The sequence below is a fragment of the Oncorhynchus keta genome, chromosome 28 (genome assembly GCF_023373465.1).
Source record: "Oncorhynchus keta strain PuntledgeMale-10-30-2019 chromosome 28, Oket_V2, whole genome shotgun sequence".
NCBI classification, from domain to species: domain Eukaryota; kingdom Metazoa; phylum Chordata; class Actinopteri; order Salmoniformes; family Salmonidae; genus Oncorhynchus; species Oncorhynchus keta.
The window spans coordinates 72,391,618-72,412,611 of record NC_068448.1 but is presented as its reverse complement, the minus strand read 5'-3'; the positions used below and the strand labels follow the sequence as shown (position 1 = coordinate 72,412,611).

General features: G+C 43.0%; 2 protein-coding genes across 3 annotated transcripts in view; both read right to left on the bottom strand.

The window, feature by feature from the left end:
- Positions 1–544: 544 nt before the first annotated feature.
- On the bottom strand, positions 545–4,124 carry LOC118372621 (zinc finger and BTB domain-containing protein 14-like). Of its 2 annotated transcripts, none has more exons than XM_035758559.2 (2): positions 3,815–4,124; positions 545–2,467 (listed from the first exon to the last, which is right to left on the bottom strand). In XM_035758559.2, exons 1-2 carry the CDS (start codon positions 3,954–3,956, stop codon positions 1,116–1,118), a joined length of 1,494 nt encoding a protein of 497 aa, XP_035614452.1. In that variant the 5' UTR covers positions 3,957–4,124; the 3' UTR covers positions 545–1,115. The 2 variants fall into 2 exon arrangements, with proteins under 2 accessions (XP_035614452.1, XP_035614453.1); XM_035758560.2 differs by lacking the exon at positions 3,815–4,124 and adding an exon at positions 3,476–3,660.
- Positions 4,125–6,883: 2,759 nt separating this feature from the next.
- Positions 6,884–20,994, bottom strand: part of LOC118380813 (band 4.1-like protein 3) — a 19,441-nt gene continuing 5,330 nt past the window's right edge. The window contains exons 5-7 of the mRNA XM_052484248.1: positions 17,592–17,672; positions 11,831–11,947; positions 6,884–7,980 (exon numbers count right to left, since the gene is read on the bottom strand). Coding sequence (XP_052340208.1) covers positions 11,837–11,947; positions 17,592–17,672 — 192 coding nt within the window. The 3' untranslated portion in view covers positions 6,884–7,980; positions 11,831–11,836. The remainder of the gene's footprint in view (positions 7,981–11,830; positions 11,948–17,591; positions 17,673–20,994) is intronic.

Here is a 20,994-nt window from a genome sequence, read left to right as displayed (position 1 = left end):
TAAACCAGTAGTGTATAGTTCCAGTAGTTAGCTACACGGCAAAACAGTAGTGTGTAGTTCCAGTAGTTAGCTACACCGCTACATGGTAAAACAGTAGTGTGTAGTTCCAGTAGTTAGCTACACCGCTACATGGTAAAACAGTAGTGTGTAGTTCCAGTAGTTAGCTACACCGCTACATGGTAAAACAGTAGTGTGTAGTTCCAGTAGTTAGCTACACCGCTACATGGTAAAACAGTAGTGTGTAGTTCCAGTAGTTAGCTACACCGCTACATGGTAAAACAGTAGTGTGTAGTTCCAGTAGTTAGCTACACTGCTACATGGCAAAAAATAAATTAACTACTGAAAACCCAACCTATATTTTTATTTAGTTCAACTACCAAAAAGCTACTGCAAAATGTAGTTAAATGACTAGTTGAACAACATGTAGTTCACTACTTCCCAATACTATATATTTTTTGGGACATGTCAATCCATGCAAACATAGGCTAGTCTACACAAATTAAAGCTATAATGTATTTCCAAAAATAATGTAAAAGACAATAGATTGATGATTTGTTGGCAGTTAAGGCTACCATGTTTATTCAAGCAACACATATTTCGATGTCAATTACAGTAAGACTTGTGTATGTGATGCTGTAGAATAGTTAACCATAAAAAATGTTGTGGTTTATAATATTTTTTTCCATACATTTTTACAAATCAAACATTAAATTTCCAGTTTTCTTGATAAAACCAGTACTGTATAACAGCAGTAATATATTGACAACCAAAACCGAGTAGAGGCAGTAGTCGTAGCATTTATATCCATAACGCTGCCATAACATTTACACAAACATATTTTAATTAATACCCCCAAAAATGAGTTAACCATTACAATATAATCAAGTGCGAGCAAAGCCTAAATCACGTGAAATAAATCAAAAAATAAATGAATGCAGTCAAATCCTATCTTATTTCACTATGTTCTCGAGAAAAATGATCAACATCAACTCTATCTGATTATTGGAGTTTGTCGGCCTCCCAAAAAGAAAATACAAAATTAAACATCATCAAAAAACTCAGATTGTTCTCAAGATGTCCATGACCAGTAAGGTAATGTCACAAAACGTTGTGTGCTATGAGCACGCTATGGAGTCCAGTTGTTGCTCGGCCTCGGCAGCCATGGCTGCTGCCTGCAGCTGTTCAGTTTCGGTCTGCAGGGCGCTGGGCGGCATCTGCTTCCTCTCGCTGTGCATGTTGTTTTCATGTCTCTTTAGGTCTGAGGCTTTAGCAAAGGCCTTGGTGCACGAGCTGCAGACGAAAGGCTTCTCGCCCCTGTGGCGCCTCTCGTGGTCCTTCAGGTGGGACTTGTGCTTGAAGGCCTTGTCGCACATCTGGCAGCCGAAGGGACGCTCGTTGCTGTGGACCCGCTCGTGCTTCTTGAGGTCAGGCGCTCGGATGAAGGACTTGCCACACACGTCGCAGCGGTAGGGCTTGAAGCCTGTGTGGATCTTCAGATGCTCCTTCAGGTGAGCCTGGGTAGTGAAGGCTTTGCTGCAGATTTCACAGATGAACGGACGTTCGGCCGAGTGCAGCTTTTCGTGTTTCTTCAAACGGTTCTCGTCGATGAAGGTCTTTCCACAGATCTGGCAGGCGAGCTGTTCCCGTTGGCCGTAGAGGAGGTACTCAAACTTCATGTCCGTCGTGGCTGTGGTCCAACCGGGGGGCTGCTCGTCCTTCACCTCGCCGATGCTGTCAGCGAACGCTAAGGTTGTTGTGGTGTGACCCGCCAGGTCTTTTTGCTCCGTGTCCATGGGTTCCACATCCTGGTCGTAACAGCTCACCTTGTGCACGTCCTCATTGGCAGGAGGCCATTCTTTGAGAATGGCCTCCGTCACTCTCAATGCCGTGTTGGGCGATTTGTCCAAGTCGTGATTAGTCATTGGCTCTTCCACAAGGTCGTCAGTAGGGGTGTCGTCATGGTCACCTAGCACCTGCAAGTCGTTATCCTGGCCCAATGTAGGGTCATCAGTAGGGAGAGCCATTTTGAGAATATCACAGGGAAAGGGTTTGTCATTTTGGCCGTTCCTTTCTTCAGTGGACATGTCACGCTTCTGTGAACAGAGTTTGTCCAGAAAACGGATTCCGAGTATTTGGCCTGAAGAAATCATCAAATTCACATCCTTTATCTTCACAGAAATCTTGGCCGTGTACATGTAGTTCAACACTTCCTCGAAGATGTCTGAGCGGATGAAGTCGATTTCTATGACTGAGGAGTTGTCGACTTCATGCTTCTTGAACAGCCTTTTGAAGTATTTGCTACACGCTGCCAGCACACAGCGGTGCGCCCTGAACTTCACATCTTCAACCACCACCGCGATGTCACAGTGTTCACCCTCCAACCGTTGCTCATTCAGTATCTTCAGGAAGATGGTCTTGTGTTCATCATCCATGTACTTCACGGTCTCTGACATCTTGGATTGATATTCTGGAACAATATAAAGAATGTTGTTAGATGTCTGTGGATACATTTCACTCGGAACCATTGGGAAATAAGCCGAAAGCAATCTGGTCATAATATCCTAAAACATTAACCACATTGCGAATGATTAGCTCCTTTTTATTTTACTAGGCAAGTCAGTTAAGAACAAATTCTTATTTTCAATGACGGCCTAGGAACAGTGGGTTACCCGCCAGGTCAGCTCGGGGATTTGAACTTGCAACCTTTCGGCTACTAGTCCAACCACTAGGCTACCCTGCCGCCCCACTCCTGCACTGTGTGTGTCATGGCCAGATATATGATGTTTCTCTGGATGACACCATCGTGGCTGTTGTGGGTCTGAATAAAAAGCTATGTTTTGTTTGATCATTTATTATCATATCAACCTCATACATGTAGTAATCTATGTGGATAGGAAAGCGTTACTAGTAGCCTATATGCAATGATATGTATTCAGTTTTAGGATTTGTATGTATTGTTAGGTATTACTACACTGTTGGAGCTAGAAATATAAACATTTCGCTGCACCTGCTAAACATGTGTACGCGACCCATAGCATTTGATTTGATTATTTAGATAACTAGTTTACCATCCCCTCCCGACATGGATCACATGACCAGAGGGAAATAGGCACATTGTTGAATCATTTCATGTTTTTTTTTAACGAAATATAATCAATTAATCAAGGTTTGTGGTGGCCAAATTATTTTAGTACATTCAATCTAGGCAGATACAATCGCCCATCAATTGAATGTCTTAGACTTCGATCATTTTCAACCCAGAAAATCATAAATTATATAACGTTGCAAATTTAAATTGGCTACATTATGAATGCATGCTTGCATAGCAATACATCTCAATGTCGTACAGCCAATTCATTGGCAAATGAATTTGCATGCATACAGTAAACCGATTGGGAAAGCTAGCAATATAGCTTTAGATTTGGGGGTGTCACTAACGTTAACTGGCTAACGTTAGCTAGCCTATTTTGCTCACCTTTAGCTAGCTATTAGCTATGCTTATACACGTATTGTTTTCAACAGAACATAAATACGATGTTGCTTTTGGTTGTAAAATCGTAATTTATGTCAATGACAACACAACAATCTGTCTCATTCTGAACGGTGGGGAGAGAAGGGTTGTGTATCTGACTAGCCACAAGCGCGCGAGGAAGCGCCCGTAACACTAACATGGAAAATGCCCGAGCAGCCATGAACTCTCCTGAAATGACGAACTCGAGCTTTTGCTGAAACCGTGAGCGCGCAGGCATCTTGGTTAAACATTATGCAATATTTCGGAAATCGATCTGATTCGCTAAAAAAATACGTTTCTTACCTGTAGTACAATATGTCGTCCCCTTGAGGACGTCTCCGATATATGTCAAGCAGTCAAAAGGGAATAATACACTTTGTGTGTTGTTGGCCTGAGGACGAGCATAAGCGGAAGGACGCGCTGCGCCAGCACGGAACTGCAGCATGCAAGTGATTTTGCGCGTACGTACGTCAATTGTAAATGTTTCCGCCTGCGCTCAAAGCGTAAATACAACACAAAAAGCAGAAACCACACTGTGCTTACGCAAATTACTGATAAGAAGTCTCTGGAGCGCGAACCTAGAAGGAAAACGAGAGTAGATTTGGGGCGCGAAAGCTACTGTCACGAGCGGGAAGCGAGTGCGCTTTTTATCGAGATTCTACAGAGCGATTCAATAATTATTCCGTGCAATCCAGAGTCCTTGGTAGTCCCTACCCCCATTGAAGTTCATATTTCAAATGGTTAAGGTAAGGTTCAAGGTTAAGGCTAGATAAGGATTATTGTTAGGGTTTAGGGTAGGGACGTCTCAAGGATCTCTAATAGCACTGACCCTCAATCATTTTAGCCAGTTTCACCCACTGAGTGTCAAACTGGAGCGTTTGACATGGCCCACCGATAATAATTTGATGGAATACCCCATCAAATATTGATTTTACAACATCGTTTTAATAATTAATGATCCATATCGAGAAACTTAAAAACATTTTTTTTACAAGGAATGTAGCCCTAAATGGATTTATTAGGCTAATTTCCATTTTCTTATGGTCCTCAATTGTAATGGGATGTTGGATATCGGCTATTAATGATGCCATGGTTCCCTTTAGCGGTATTCTAAATGTATATGCCCAAATTACATTAAAGCAATTTTCTTTCAGTCTCTACTGCAATGCAATAATTAATGCTAATTGGAGATGCCACCTCGCATAATGATTCCCTGTTTTATATCCCAGAGATGTTAATTAATGTAATATTTCTGTAAATGTCATTTGGTTATTTAACAATGCTGCACATCTCTTGAAGGTTTGGATTGCACCATCAATAGATAATTGTCATGGTTTGTGTTCAGAGTTAGAATAGTGAATGTGATGCTTATACAGCCATTGGCAGTGGGCACTATGGCCCCATCTGCTTCATGCCAGAGCAGCTGTGCCTACCCTAAGCCTTCACAGTTGACTTCATGTTCCATTGGTATAGTTTCACTTTGAATTAGAGGAACGCCAGATTCAATATGCTCTGAAAGGTCAAATCTGTAATTGAAAATACATTGTGGCTACTGGGTAGTCAACAACTGCCTTTGCCTAATGATCCGTTTGAAATACTCAAAACAATTTTGCAAAGCCGAAGACACATTTGAAACATTTCTATATAATGTATAAACACTTAACACGTGTACAGTACTGTACACTCCAACACATCTATGATTCAAAAGGCTAACTTCAGGACAAACAGTTATAATCATCCAGCATCCTTTGAGCAGGGGGATCACAAAGCAGCTGAGGTAGCACTCCTAGGTAACACTCATAGGTAACACTCCTAGGTAACACTCCTAGGTAGCACTCCTAGGTAACACTCCTAGGTAACACTCCTAGGTAACACTCCTAGGTAACACTCCTAGGTAGCACTCCTAGGTAACACTCCTAGGTAGCACTCCTAGGTAACACTCCTAGGTAACACTCCTAGGTAACACTCCTAGGTAACACTCCTAGGTAGCACTCCTAGGTAACACTCCTAGGTAACACTCCTAGGTAACACTCCTAGGTAACACTCCTAGGTAGCACTCCTAGGTAACACTCCTAGGTAGCACTCCTAGGTAACACTCCTAGGTAACACTCCTAGGTAACACTCCTAGGTAACACTCCTAGGTAACACTCCTAGGTAGCACTCCTAGGTAACACTCCTAGGTAACACTCCTAGGTAGCACTCCTAGGTAACACTCCTAGGTAACACTCCTAGGTAACACTCCTAGGTAGCCCTCCTACTCCGAGATGCTTCTTGAGTAGACGCCCTAGTTTCTGACTGGTTAGGTCCCTCTAGACAATACTGTTGTGGAACTTAATTATCATATTACATTTCAGTTTCCCCACCAAAACACTGCTTCTCAAATGCATAATTCACAGTAACTGTCTTGTTGATGGACATTTGGCTTGGTTAGGAACATTACTAGTCTGTCACACACAACCAACGTGATTTACACCTTAACTTGCAACACATGACTGTAACCGGACTCTGCACTTGTGTTCAGTGAAAGTACAATCAGCCATTTTGTCACGCCTTTCCTTCTAATGGTGTTCCTTTTGTGAAATAACTAGTAGCTTGTTAGAAGAAAAAAGAGAGTAGTGGGCTAGTCTCACTCTGGGATACTGTAAATGGCTTCACTTTAGAGTTTATGAGAGCACAACCACCAATACATTTTCAGCGAATGACAAAAAAAAATAAAAAATAGATCCAACAAACTGTATTTATCCATTTATTTATCTTGTGGGAAACACATTCAACAAGGACGGTTTTCACAGCTGATGATTTGAAGAGGTGGGATCAGAGGCATCATGATCCCAATATCTCTGAGGGGTCACTGATGACCGAATATATATATATATATATATATATATATATATATATATATATATATATATATATATATATATATATATATATGTATGTGTGTGTGTGTGTGTCTTAATATTCATTCTATAAGACACTGCTAATTATGTATTCTCATCCCAGTGGATGATATTGAGGGGGGCATGTGCCACCCGATAGTGCCAGCTCAAGTTCGATTGGGCATGATGCCTCTGTGTGGGAGAAACCAAGCACACAAACACACACTGCAGGCTTGTACTTGAGGTTGTTGTCTGCCCATTCTGCACAATTTTAAGGCTTGGATGTGCCACACAGGGATGAGGAGGATTCTGGGTAGGACTTAAAGGAAAATCCCCCACCCCCCCCTCCCTAAAAAAAACAACAACATTTTAAAACATTTATTAGTCCATTGTTGACATAGTTCCAAAATGTTTTGCTTGTCAAAAATCAAGTTTTCAAGATATGTAACCTTCAAAATACAGAAATCATCCCTGTATGATGCATTTTGCACCCTGTGATGCAAAATGTTTCATATAGGGATGATTTCTGTATTTTCAAAGTTACATATGTTGAAAACTTGATTGCTGACAAGCAAAACATGTTGGGACTGTGTCAACAATGGACTAATGAAACACATACCAAAATATTGTTTTTGGGTGGAGTTTTCCTTTAAGAATGTGTCTAAACAATTATGTATCTAAAATTGCATCATATTCCCTATATAGTACACTACTTTTGACCAGAGCCCATGTGGAATAGGGTATAATTTCAGATACAAGCCAACAAGAAAGTATAATCCACAGTGTGAAGACACATACTGTATAATAAGGGGTTTCTTAATCACCTCAGAGGTCACAGTAATGGAGTCTGTTGAACTTTTCCTGCTAACTAACGCTTCTACAATATTTTGCCTCATCATCCTCATCCTCACCTTGTAATTAATGAAAACCAAATAAGCATATTTACAAGTAAAAACAACAAAATCATCTTTGAGCATGGATGACCTACTAAGCAAATGCATGTACCAGTACCATAGATATTATTGTTGTCTTTTTAAAGGGAATACTCTTTGTAAAATTGGATAAAATCAGCATTTGGGATAAATAAGGGGACTTCTGACAAGATGAATGCCACATCTATTGCGTGGATAAATATTGTGCCATCATAGCCTACTATTATACATGTTTCCAAGTGAGCAGTTTGATAATAAATACAACATAATGATCTATACTATCTTAACTCTCATCACATACATTCTTAAACCTTTGAGTCTGAGTTTACAGGTCAAGTAAAACATGTAGAACTTTTGATATATTGTTATTTTTTCTTTTACAAAAATGCAGAATTGTTCCCTTTTCATGCAGTATACATGCTCCTATGAAGGTAGCTTTGGAGGTCTGTGTTTGCCAGTAGTGATGGTGAGTGAGTGAGGGAGTGTGGGTGGATGAGGTTAGTTCAGTAGTGGTTGGATGCAGTATTAGTGTCTGCTACAGTGGGGTGCTGTCTGTTGGCAACGCCACTATCCTGCTTGTGTCCCGTACTCTGAACAGCGTGAAGTAACGTTAACAGAATGCTCCCGAAACGTTGGTGAACCCGGTGACCCGTCACACCTGAAAGAGAGAGAGAGTATCGTTACAGAGCACGTGCTTAGATGAAACAGATGAACACTCCCATTCTTGTTGAAGGTACATATTTTTCAGAAGGATGGAAAAAAGGAAATGTTTTATGTTATTGCAGCTGTTATGATTGAAGATAAGAAGAATAGCATGAGAGAGGTCATGTGAATTTCAGAGGTCGTGTGAATATCAGAGGTCGTGTGAATGGCAGAGGTCGTGTGAATACCAGAGGTCGTGTGAATGGCAGAGGTCGTGTGAATATCAGAGGTCGTGTGAATACCAGAGGTCGTGGGAATGCCAGGGGTCGTGGGAATGCCAGAGGTCATGTGAATGCCAGAGGTCGTGTGAATGGCAGAGGTCGTGTGAATGGCAGAGGTCGTGGGAATGGCAGAGGTCGTGGCAATGCCAGAGGTCGTGGCAATGCCAGAGGTCGTGTGAATACCAGAGGTCGTGTGAATGGCAGAGGTCGTGTGAATGGCAGAGGTCGTGTGAATGCCAGAGGTCGTGTGAATGCCAGAGGTTGTGTGAATGCCAGAGGTCGTGTGAATGGCAGAGGTCGTGTGAATGGCAGAGGTCGTGTGAATGGCAGAGGTCGTGGGAATGGCAGAGGTCGTGTGAATGGCAGATGTCGTGGCAATGCCAGAGGTCGTGTGAATACCAGAGGTCATGTGAATGGCAGAGGTCGTGTGAATGGCAGAGGTCGTGTGAATGCCAGAGGTCGTGTGAATACCAGAGGTCGTGTGAATGGCAGAGGTCGTGTGAATGGCAGAGGTCGTGTGAATACCAGAGGTCGTGGGAATGGCAGTCAATGGTTTGTTTGTTATCAGCAGGAGAACCCTTTTCATCTAAACCAACACTTATCAGACACAGATTCAGACAAGCTGCATGCTAAGACATGACCATTTATTTTAAAGGGTTAATAGACTAGACAGCCTCTGCCAAGCAATATGTCTCTACTACAGCGTATAGAAACTTTGACAATAAGAAATGTAAACTGGTGTCTCTCTTGAGCATCATGCCCTAATAACCAGAAAGAGGGTAAATAATGATATAATGTAGACCAACACACTCATCAAGTAACCCCTCGTTTGATAGGAATGAGACAAACTGGCAGTATGAAAACCAGTACGCTCTGAACACTACCAGAGATAACAGAGATAATTATATAGACAATCAAAACCAAACGTGAAATTTAGACAAGACAGTAAGAAATAAATAGCAAACACACAACGTTTTAATTGCTTATTGTCAATAATGGTATGAGAAGCTGAAAGGAAATGCAAACATTAGCACCAATAACATTTCCAGAGCAGCCATCACAGGCACAGAAGCCAGCCATGGAAGGCTATAGAGAGACTCCATACAGTATATAGAGAGACTGCATACAGTATATAGAGAGACTCCATACAGTATATAGAGAGACTCCATACAATATAGAGAGAGACTCCATACAGTATATATATATAGAGAGAGACTCCATACAGTATATATATATAGAGACTCCATACAGTGTATATAGAGAGACTCCATACAGTATATATAGAGACTGCATACAGTATATATAGAGACTCCATACAGTATATAGAGAGACTGCATACAGTATATATAGAGACTCCATACAGTATATAGAGAGACTCCATACAGTATATATAGAGACTCCATACAGTATATAGAGATTCCATACAGTATATATATAGAGACTCCATACAGTATATATAGACTCCATATAGTATATATATAGAGAGACTCCATACAGTATATAGAGAGACTCCATACAGTATATATTTACTCCATACAGTATATATATAGAGCCCCCATACAGTATATATAGAGACTCCATACAGTATATAGAGAGATTCCATACAGTATATATAGAGAGACTCCATACAGTATATATAGATATTCCATACAGTATATATAGAGAGACTCCATACAGTATATAGAGACTCCATACAGTATATAGAGAGACTCCATACAGTATATATAGAGACTCCATACAGTATATATAGAGACTCCATACAGTATATATAGAGACTCCATACAGTATATACAGAGACTCCATACAGTATATATATAGAGACTCCATACAGTATATATATAGAGACTCCATACAGTATATATAGAGAGAGACTCCATACAGTATATATATAGAGAGACTCCATACAGTGTATATAGAGAGACTCCATACAGTATATATAGAGACTCCATACAGTATATAGAGAGACTCCATACAGTATATAGAGAGACTCCATACAGTATATAGATAGACTCCATACAGTATATATAGAGAGACGCCATACAGTATATAGTGAGACTCCATACAGTATATATATAGAGACTCCATACATTATATAGAGACTCCATACAGTATATATATAGAGACTCCATACAGTATATAGAGACTCCATACAGTATATAGAGAGACTCCATACAGTATATAGAGAGACTCCATACAGTATATAGAGACTCCATACAGTATATATAGAGAATCCATACAGTATATATAGAGAGACTCCATACAGTATATAGAGACTCCATACAGTATATAGAGAGAGCCTCATACAGTATATATAGAGACTCCATAGAGTATATATAGAGACTCCATACAGTATATAAAGAGACTCCATAGAGGATATATAGATAGACTCCATACAGTATATAGAGAGACACCACACAGTATATATAGAGACTCCATACAGTATATAGAGAGACTCCATACAGTATATATAGAGAGAGACTCCATACAGTATATAGAGAGACTCCATACAGTATATAGAGAGACTCCATAGAGTATATATAGATAGACTCCATACAGTATATAGAGAGACTCCATACAGTATACATAGAGACTCCATACAGTATATATAGAGACTCCATACAATATATATAGAGACTCCATACAGTATATATAGAGAGACTCCATACAGTATATAGATAGACTCCATACAGTATATATAGAGACTCCATACAGTATATAGTGAGACTCCATACAGTATATATAGAGACTCCATACATTATATAGAGACTCCATACAGTATATATATAGAGACTCCATACAGTATATATATAGAGACTCCATACAGTATATATATAGACTCCATACAGTATATAGAGAGACTCCATACAGTATATAGAGAGAGACTCCATACATTATATAGAGAGACTCCATACAGTATATATAGAGACTCCATACAGTATATATATATATAGACTCCATACAGTGTATATAGAGACCCCATACAGTATATATAGAGAGACTCCATACAGTATATAGAGAGACTCCATACAGTATATAGAGAGACTCCATACAGTACATAGAGAGACTCCATACAGTATATAGAGAGAGACTCCATACAGTATATATAGAGAGACTCCATACAGTATATAGAGAGAGAGACTCCATACTGTATATAGAGAGAGAGACTCAATACAGTATATAGAGACTCCATACAGTATATAGAGAGACTCCATACTGTATATATAGAGAGACTCCATACAGTATATAGAGAGACTCCATACAGTATATATAGAGACTCCATACAGTATATAGAGACTCCATACAGTATATATATATATATATATGAGAGAGAGACTCCATCCATCCATCCACACAGACGGTATCATTATACTATAGTTGACTGTGGAGAGGGAGAGGACTGTGGAAAGTTGAAACTGCCCCAAGTTAGTTCAGCAAGCTGAGCATCAAGCAGCCCTATGGGGAAGCCGGTGACTGTAGACAGCACAAGAAGCAGAGGATGGATGTGGAGGAAATGGAGGGGGTTGCTTGTCAGTGTCCTGCCAGCCAGACCCAGCCGTCACTGACCGACCAACGTGGTCCCCTTACCTGCGGTCACTCTTCGCCCTCCTCAGGCGTGATCTCAGTCTCTTTGTGGACCACTACTTTGGTCACTGACATGTCAGGGTGCTGCTTTTTGGCCTCCTTTATGGCCTGAGCCAAGGCCTACAGACAGACAGACAATATGCCAAACACCCCATGGAGGGAAACAGAGAGGAAAGTGGAATGGGCATGATCAGAATCACAAGGGCAAGGGTTGGACTAGTCACAGTGTGGTTGGGTATACCTCCTTCACAGTGTGATTGGGTATACCTCCTTCACAGTGTGATTGGGTATACCTCCTTCACAGTGTGATTGGGTATACCTCCTTCACAGTGTGATTGGGTATACCTCCTTCACAGTGTGATTGGGTATACCTCCTTCACAGTGTGATTGGGTATACCTCCTTCACAGTGTGATTGGGTATACCTCCTTAACAGTGTGATTGGGTATACCTCCTTCACAGTGTGATTGGGTATACCTCCTTCACAGTGTGATTGGGTATACCTCCTTCACAGTGTGATTGGGTATACCTCCTTCACAGTGTGATTGGGTATACCTCCTTCACAGTGTGATTGGGTATACCTCCTTCACAGTGTGATTGGGTATACCTCCGTCACTATGTGTGAGAACACCTCCATCACTGTGTGTGTGAGAACACCTCCGTCACTGTGTGTGTGAGAACACCTCCGTCACTGTGTGTGTGAGAACACCTCCGTCACTGTGTGTGTGTGAGAACACCTCCGTCACTGTGTGTGTGTGAGAACACCTCCGTCACTGTTTGTGTGTGAGAACACCTGCGTCACTGTGTGTGAGAACACCTCCATCACTGTTTGTGTGAGACCACCTCCATCACTGTGTGTGAGAACACATCCGTCACTATGTGGTTGTGAACACCTCCGTCACTCTGTGTGAGAACACCTCCGTCACTGTGTGTGAGAACACCTCCGTCACTGTGTGTGAGAACACCTCCGTCACTGTGTGTGAGAACACCTCCATCACTGTGTGTGTGTGAGAACACCTCCATCACTGTGTGTGAGAACACCTCCGTCACTGTGTGTGAGAACACCTCCGTCACTGTGTGTGAGAACACCTCCGTCACTGTGTGTGTGTGAGAACACCTCCATCACTGTGTGTGAGAACACCTCCATCACTGTGTGTGAGAACACCTCCGTCACTGTGTGTGAGAACACCTCCGTCACTGTGTGTGAGAACACCTCCGTCACTGTGTGTGAGAACACCTCCGTCACTGTGTGTGAGAACACCTCCGTCACTGTGTGTGTGAGAACACCTCCGTCACTGTGTGTGAGAACACCTCCGTCACTGTGTGTGAGAACACCTCCGTCACTGTGTGTGAGAACACCTCCGTCACTGTGTGTGAGAACACCTCCATCACTGTGTGTGTGAGAACACATCCATCACTGTGTGTAAGAACACCTCCGTCACCGTGTGTGTGTGAGAACACCTCCGTCACTGTGTGTGAGAACACCCCCGTCACTGTGTGTTTGTGAGAACACCTCCATCACTGTGTGTGTGAGAACACCTCCATCACTGTGTGTGTGTGAGAACACCTCCGTCACTGTGTGTGTGAGAACACCCCCATCACTGTGTGTGTGAGAACACCTCCGTCACTGTGTGTGAGAACACCTCCGTCACTGTGTGTGAGAACACCTCCATCACTGTGTGTGAGAACACCTCCATCACTGTGTGTGAGAACACCTCCATCACTGTGTGTGAGAACACCTCCATCACTGTGTGTGAGAACACCTCCATCACTGTGTGTGAGAACACCTCCATCACTGTGTGTGAAAACACCTCCATCACTGTGTGTGAGAACACCTCCATCACTGTGTGTGAGAACACCTCCATCACTGTGTGTGAGAACACCTCCATCACTGTGTGTGAGAACACCTCCATCACTGTGTGTGAGAACACCTCCGTCACTGTGTGTAAGAACACCTCCGTCACTGTGTGTGAGAACACCTCCGTCACTGTGTGTAAGAACACCTCCATCACTGTGTGTGTGAGAACACCTCCGTCACTGTGTGTGAGAACACCTCCATCACTGTGTGTGAGAACACCTCCGTCACTGTGTGTGAGAACACCTCCATCACTGTGTGTGAGAACACCTCCATCACTGTGTGTGAGAACACCTCCATCACTGTGTGTGAGAACACCTCCATCACTGTGTGTGAGAACACCTCCACCACTGTGTGTGAGAACACCTCCATCACTGTGTGTGAGAACACCTCCGTCACTGTGTGTGAGAACACCTCCATCACTGTGTGTGAGAACACCTCCATCACTGTGTGTGAGAACACCTCCATCACTGTGTGTGAGAACACCTCCATCACTGTGTGTGAGAACACCTCCATCACTGTGTGTGAGAACACCTCCGTCACTGTGTGTGAGAACACCTCCGTCACTGTGTGTGAGAACACCTCCGTCACTGTGTGTGAGAACACCTCCGTCACTGTGTGTGAGAACACCTCCATCACTGTGTGTGTGAGAACACATCCATCACTGTGTGTAAGAACACCTCCGTCACCGTGTGTGTGTGAGAACACCTCCGTCACTGTGTGTGAGAACACCCCCGTCACTGTGTGTTTGTGAGAACACCTCCATCACTGTGTGTGAGAACACCTCCATCACTGTGTGTGTGTGAGAACACCTCCGTCACTGTGTGTGTGAGAACACCCCATCACTGTGTGTGTGAGAACACCTCCGTCACTGTGTGTGAGAACACCTCCGTCACTGTGTGTGAGAACACCTCCATCACTGTGTGTAAGAACACCTCCATCACTGTGTGTGAGAACACCTCCATCACTGTGTGTGAGAACACCTCCATCACTGTGTGTGAGAACACCTCCATCACTGTGTGTGAGAACACCTCCATCACTGTGTGTGAGAACACCTCCATCACTGTGTGTGAGAACACCTCCATCACTGTGTGTGAGAACACCTCCGTCACTGTGTGTAAGAACACCTCCGTCACTGTGTGTGAGAACACCTCCGTCACTGTGTGTAAGAACACCTCCATCACTGTGTGTGTGAGAACACCTCCGTCACTGTGTGTGAGAACACCTCCATCACTGTGTGTGAGAACACCTCCGTCACTGTGTGTGAGAACACCTCCATCACTGTGTGTGAGAACACCTCCATCACTGTGTGTGAGAACACCTCCATCACTGTGTGTGAGAACACCTCCATCACTGTGTGTGAGAACACCTCCGTCACTGTGTGTAAGAACACCTCCGTCACTGTGTGTGAGAACACCTCCGTCACTGTGTGTAAGAACACCTCCATCACTGTGTGTGTGAGAACACCTCCGTCACTGTGTGTGAGAACACCTCCATCACTGTGTGTGAGAACACCTCCGTCACTGTGTGTGAGAACACCTCCATCACTGTGTGTGAGAACACCTCCATCACTGTGTGTGAGAACACCTCCATCACTGTGTGTGAGAACACCTCCATCACTGTGTGTGAGAACACCTCCACCACTGTGTGTGAGAACACCTCCATCACTGTGTGTGAGAACACCTCCGTCACTGTGTGTGAGAACACCTCCATCACTGTGTGTGAGAACACCTCCATCACTGTGTGTGAGAACACCTCCATCACTGTGTGAGAACACCTCCATCACTGTGTGTGAGAACACCTCCATCACTGTGTGTGAGAACACCTCCGTCACTGTGTGTGAGAACACCTCCGTCACTGTGTGTGAGAACACCTCCGTCACTGTGTGTGAGAACACCTCCGTCACTGTGTGTGAGAACACCTCCATCACTGTGTGTGTGAGAACACATCCATCACTGTGTGTAAGAACACCTCCGTCACCGTGTGTGTGTGAGAACACCTCCGTCACTGTGTGTGAGAACACCCCCGTCACTGTGTGTTTGTGAGAACACCTCCATCACTGTGTGTGTGAGAACACCTCCATCACTGTGTGTGTGTGAGAACACCTCCGTCACTGTGTGTGTGAGAACACCCCCATCACTGTGTGTGTGAGAACACCTCCGTCACTGTGTGTGAGAACACCTCCGTCACTGTGTGTGAGAACACCTCCATCACTGTGTGTAAGAACACCTCCATCACTGTGTGTGAGAACACCTCCATCACTGTGTGTGAGAACACCTCCATCACTGTGTGTGAGAACACCTCCATCACTGTGTGTGAGAACACCTCCATCACTGTGTGTGAGAACACCTCCATCACTGTGTGTGAGAACACCTCCATCACTGTGTGTGAGAACACCTCCGTCACTGTGTGTAAGAACACCTCCGTCACTGTGTGTGAGAACACCTCCGTCACTGTGTGTAAGAACACCTCCATCACTGTGTGTGTGAGAACACCTCCGTCACTGTGTGTGAGAACACCTCCATCACTGTGTGTGAGAACACCTCCGTCACTGTGTGTGAGAACACCTCCATCACTGTGTGTGAGAACACCTCCATCACTGTGTGTGAGAACACCTCCATCACTGTGTGTGAGAACACCTCCATCACTGTGTGTGAGAACACCTCCATCACTGTGTGTGAGAACACCTCCGTCACTGTGTGTGAGAACACCTCCATCACTGTGTGTGAGAACACCTCCATCACTGTGTGTGAGAACACCTCCATCACTGTGTGTGAGAACACCTCCATCACTGTGTGTGAGAACACCTCCATCACTGTGTGTGAGAACACCTCCGTCACTGTGTGTGAGAACACCTCCATCACTGTGTGTGAGAACACCTCCATCACTGTGTGTGAGAACACCTCCGTCACTGTGTGTGAGAACACCTCCATCACTGTGTGTGAGAACACCTCCATCACTGTGTGTGAGAACACCTCCATCACTGTGTGTGAGAACACCTCCATCACTGTGTGTGAGAACACCTCCATCACTGTGTGTAAGAACACCTCCGTCACTGTGTGTAAGAACACCTCCGTCACTGTGTGTGAGAACACCTCCGTCACTGTGTGTAAGAACACCTCCATCACTGTGTGTGTGAGAACACCTCCGTCACTGTGTGTGAGAACACCTCCATCACTGTGTGTGAGAACACCTCCGTCACTGTGTGTGAGAACACCTCCATCACTGTGTGTGTGAGAACACCTCCGTCACTGTGTGTGAGAACACCCCCATCACTGTGTGTGTGTGAGAACACCTCCGTCACTGTGTGTGAGAACACCTCCATCACTGTGTGTGTGAGAACACCTCCGTCACTGTGTGTGAGAACACCTCCATCACTGTGTGTGAGAACACCTCCGTCACTGTGTGTGTGTGAGAACACCTCCGTCACTGTGTGTGTGTGAGAACACCTCCGTCACTGTGTGTGTGTGAGAACACCTCCATCACTGTGTGTGTGAGAACACCCCCGTCACTGTGTGTGTGTGAGAACACCTCCGTCACTATGTGGTTGTGAACACCTCCATCACTATGTGAACAACGACTTTAAGACATCATCGAAAATACTTTATATTGTTACCTGGTCAGTTTATAACCAGATAAATATGTATTTTTCTGGTTATTAAAAAAACGATAACAAAACTTGTTACAACTAGTATACAGCCGGACCATGACATCATAAAAGACGGCATAATGATGTCTTTGCCACCAGTTTGTTCGTTGGGTAGGGGACCGAATACCTTGACATCAGCAATGTCTCCAGTTACCAATCACCTTGTTAAAATAGCTAAGCCTATTTAGTAGCTGTAAGGATACTTAGGATGCGTTCTAGAGGACACACAGTGTAAGAGGGAACGAACTGTATATCCTTTTACCTCGTCATGGTCAATGTCTGCATCACCCGAGATTACGATTCTCTTCTCGATCCTGGTTTCCGAGATGCCTCCTTTCACAGTCTGGAAAAAATGTCATTGAATTTGAGGTACATTTCAGACATGGAACAACTAAGCCAAAATGAACCCACAGCTGTAGTAATGGAAGCACCAAGCTTGAAACCAACTGAGCCAATGGAACCAACTAATTAATAGTGAAATTATATGCACCACTAACAAACCAGTGGAATCCATAACCCTGCCCTATTCACTCATACAGTATGCTACCCATGCCACTGGGTCGTTCCACGGAACGAGTCCCTTTTGGGTAGATGAACTTGGTGAAGTTTAATTTGAACATTCTGTCATAAAGATAACATGTTCAATTTAATGATTAAAAAAACAAAAAAACAAACGGACTACAGTAAGTGCCAAATATAGTAACAGGGTTGACAATTTCATTTGAAATCAGACGTAAATCCCCTTGTGATAGGGGGAATGGAAGCTTGTTGAATGAATGCAAGCTTCACAACAAAAAAGGAAATTGTAAAAAATTAAATAAAATGCCTGTCTATCTATTGGTAACAGGGTTGAATTGTAATGCTCAAACTGCTTTGTTTTCCAACACAAAACACCAGAAAATGGCCAAAAGGAGTAGAACCAGCTCACCTGCTTTTACAGTGCCTTGCGAAAGTATTCGGCCCCCTTGAACTTTGCGACCTTTTGCCACATTTCAGGCTTCAAACAAAGATATAAAACTATTTTTTTGTGAAGAATCATCAACAAGTGGGACACAATCATGAAGTGTAACGACATTTATTGGATATTTCAAACTTTTTTAACAAATCAAAAACTGAAAAATTGGGGGTGCAAAATTATTCAGCCCCCTTAAGTTAATACTTTGTAGCGCCACCTTTTGCTGCGATTACAGCTGTAAGTCGCTTGGGGTATGTCTCTATCAGTTTTGCACATCAAGAGACTGATTTTTTTCCCCATTCCTCCTTGCAAAACAGCTCGAGCTCAGTGAGGTTGGATGGAGAGCATTTGTGAACAGCAGTTTTCAGTTCTTTCCACAGATTCTCGATTGGATTCAGGTCTGGACTTTGACTTGGCCATTCTAACACCTGGATATGTTTACTTTTGAACCATTCCATTGTAGATTTTGCTTTATGTTTTGGATCATAGTCTTGTTGGAAGACAAATCTCCGTCCCAGTTTCAGGTCTTTTGCAGACTCCATCAGGTTTTCTTCCAGAATGGTCCTGTATTTGGTTCCCTCCATCTTCCCATCAATTTTAACCATCTTCCCTGTCCCTGCTGAAGAAAAGCAGGCCCAAACCATGATGCTGCCACCACCATGTTTGACAGTGGGGATGGTGTATTCAGGGTGATGAGCTGTGTTGCTTTAACACCAAACATAACGTTTTGCATTGTTGCCAAAAAGTTCAATTTTGGTTTCATCTGACCAGAGCACCTTCTTCCACATGTTTGGTGTGTCTCCCAGGTGGCTTGTGGCAAACTTTAAACGACACTTTTTATGGATATCTTTAAGAAATGGCTTTCTTCTTGCCACTCTTCCATAAAGGCCAGATTTGTGCAATATACGACTGATTGTTGTCCTGTGGACAGAGTCTTTCACCTCAGCTGTAGATCTCTGCAGTACATCCAGAGGGATCATGGGCCTCTTGGCTGCATCTCTGATCAGTCTTCTCTTTGTATGAGCTGAAAGTTTAGAGGGACGGCCAGGTCTTGGTAGATTTGCAGTGGTCTGATACTCCTTCCATTTCAATATTATCGCTTGCACAGTGCTCCTTGGGATGTTTCAAGCTTGGGAAATCTTTTTGTATCCAAATCCGGCTTTAAACTTCTTCACAACAGTATCTCGGACCTGCCTAGTGTGTTCCTTGTTCTTCATGATGCTCTCTGCGCTTTTAACGGACCTCTGAGAATATCACAGTGCAGGTGCATTTATACGGAGACTTGATTACACACAGGTGGATTGTATTTATCATCATTAGTCATTTAGGTCAACATTGGATCATTCAGAGATCCTCACTGAACTTCTGGAGAGAGTTTGCTGCACTGAAAGTAAAGGGGCTGAATAATTTTTCAGTTTTTGAAAAAAGTTTTAAATATCCAATAAATGTCGTTCCACTTCATGATTGTGTCCCACTTATTGTTAATTCTTCACAAAAAAATACAGTTTTATATCTTTATGTTTGAAGCCTGAAATGTGGCAAAAGGTCGCAAAGTTCAAGGGGGCCGAATACTTTCGCAAGGCACTGTACATAAAGACTAGAACCAGCTCACCTGCTTTTACATAAAGACTAGAACCAACTCACCTGCTTTTACATAAAGACTAGAACCAGCTCACCTGCTTTTACATAAAGACTAGAATCAGCTCACCTGCTTTTACATAAAGACTGGAATCAGCTCACCTGCTTTTACATAAAGACCAGAACCAGCTCACCTGCTTTTACATTAAGACTAGAACCAGCTCACCTGCTTTTACATAAAGACCAGAACCAGCTCACCTTCTTTTACATAAAGACTAGAATCAGCTCACCTGCTTTTACATAAAGACTGGAATCAGCTCACCTGCTTTTAGATAAAGACCAGAACCAGCTCACCTGCTTTTACATTAAGACTAGAACCAGCTCACCTGCTTTTACATAAAGACCAGAACCAGCTCACCTGCTTTTACATAAAGACCAGAACCAGCTCACCTGCTTATAAGACTAGAACCAGCTCACCTGCTTTTATGTAAAGACTAGAACCAGCTCACCTGCTTTTACACAAAGACTGGAATCAGCTCACCTGCTTTTACATAAAGACCAGAACCAGCTCACCTGCTTTTACATTAAGACTAGAACCAGCTCACCTGCTTTTATATAAAGACTAGAACCAGCTCACCTGCTTTTATATAAAGACTAGAACCAGCTCACCTGCTTTTACATAAAGACCAGAACCAGCTCACCTGCTTTTATATAAAGACTAGAACCAGCTCACCTGCTTTTATATAAAGACTAGAAACAGCTTACCTGCTTTTACAATAAGACTAGAACCAGCTCACCTGCTTTTACAATAAGACTAGAACCAGCTCACCTGCTTTTACAATAAGACCAGAACCAGCTCACCTGCTTTTACAATAAGACGAGAACCAGCTCACCTGCTTTTATATAAAGACCAGAACCAGCTCACCTGCTTTTACATAAAGACTAGAACCAGCTCACCTGCTTTTACAATAAGACTAGAACCAGCTCACCTGCTTTTACAATAAGACTAGAACCAGCTCACCTGCTTTTACAATAAGACTAGATAAATAATAATCATTATAAATTACTTTGTCAAAGAAATACAATAACTTGGGCTTTACAAGGACGGTGAAAACCTGGAAGACTTTAAGTG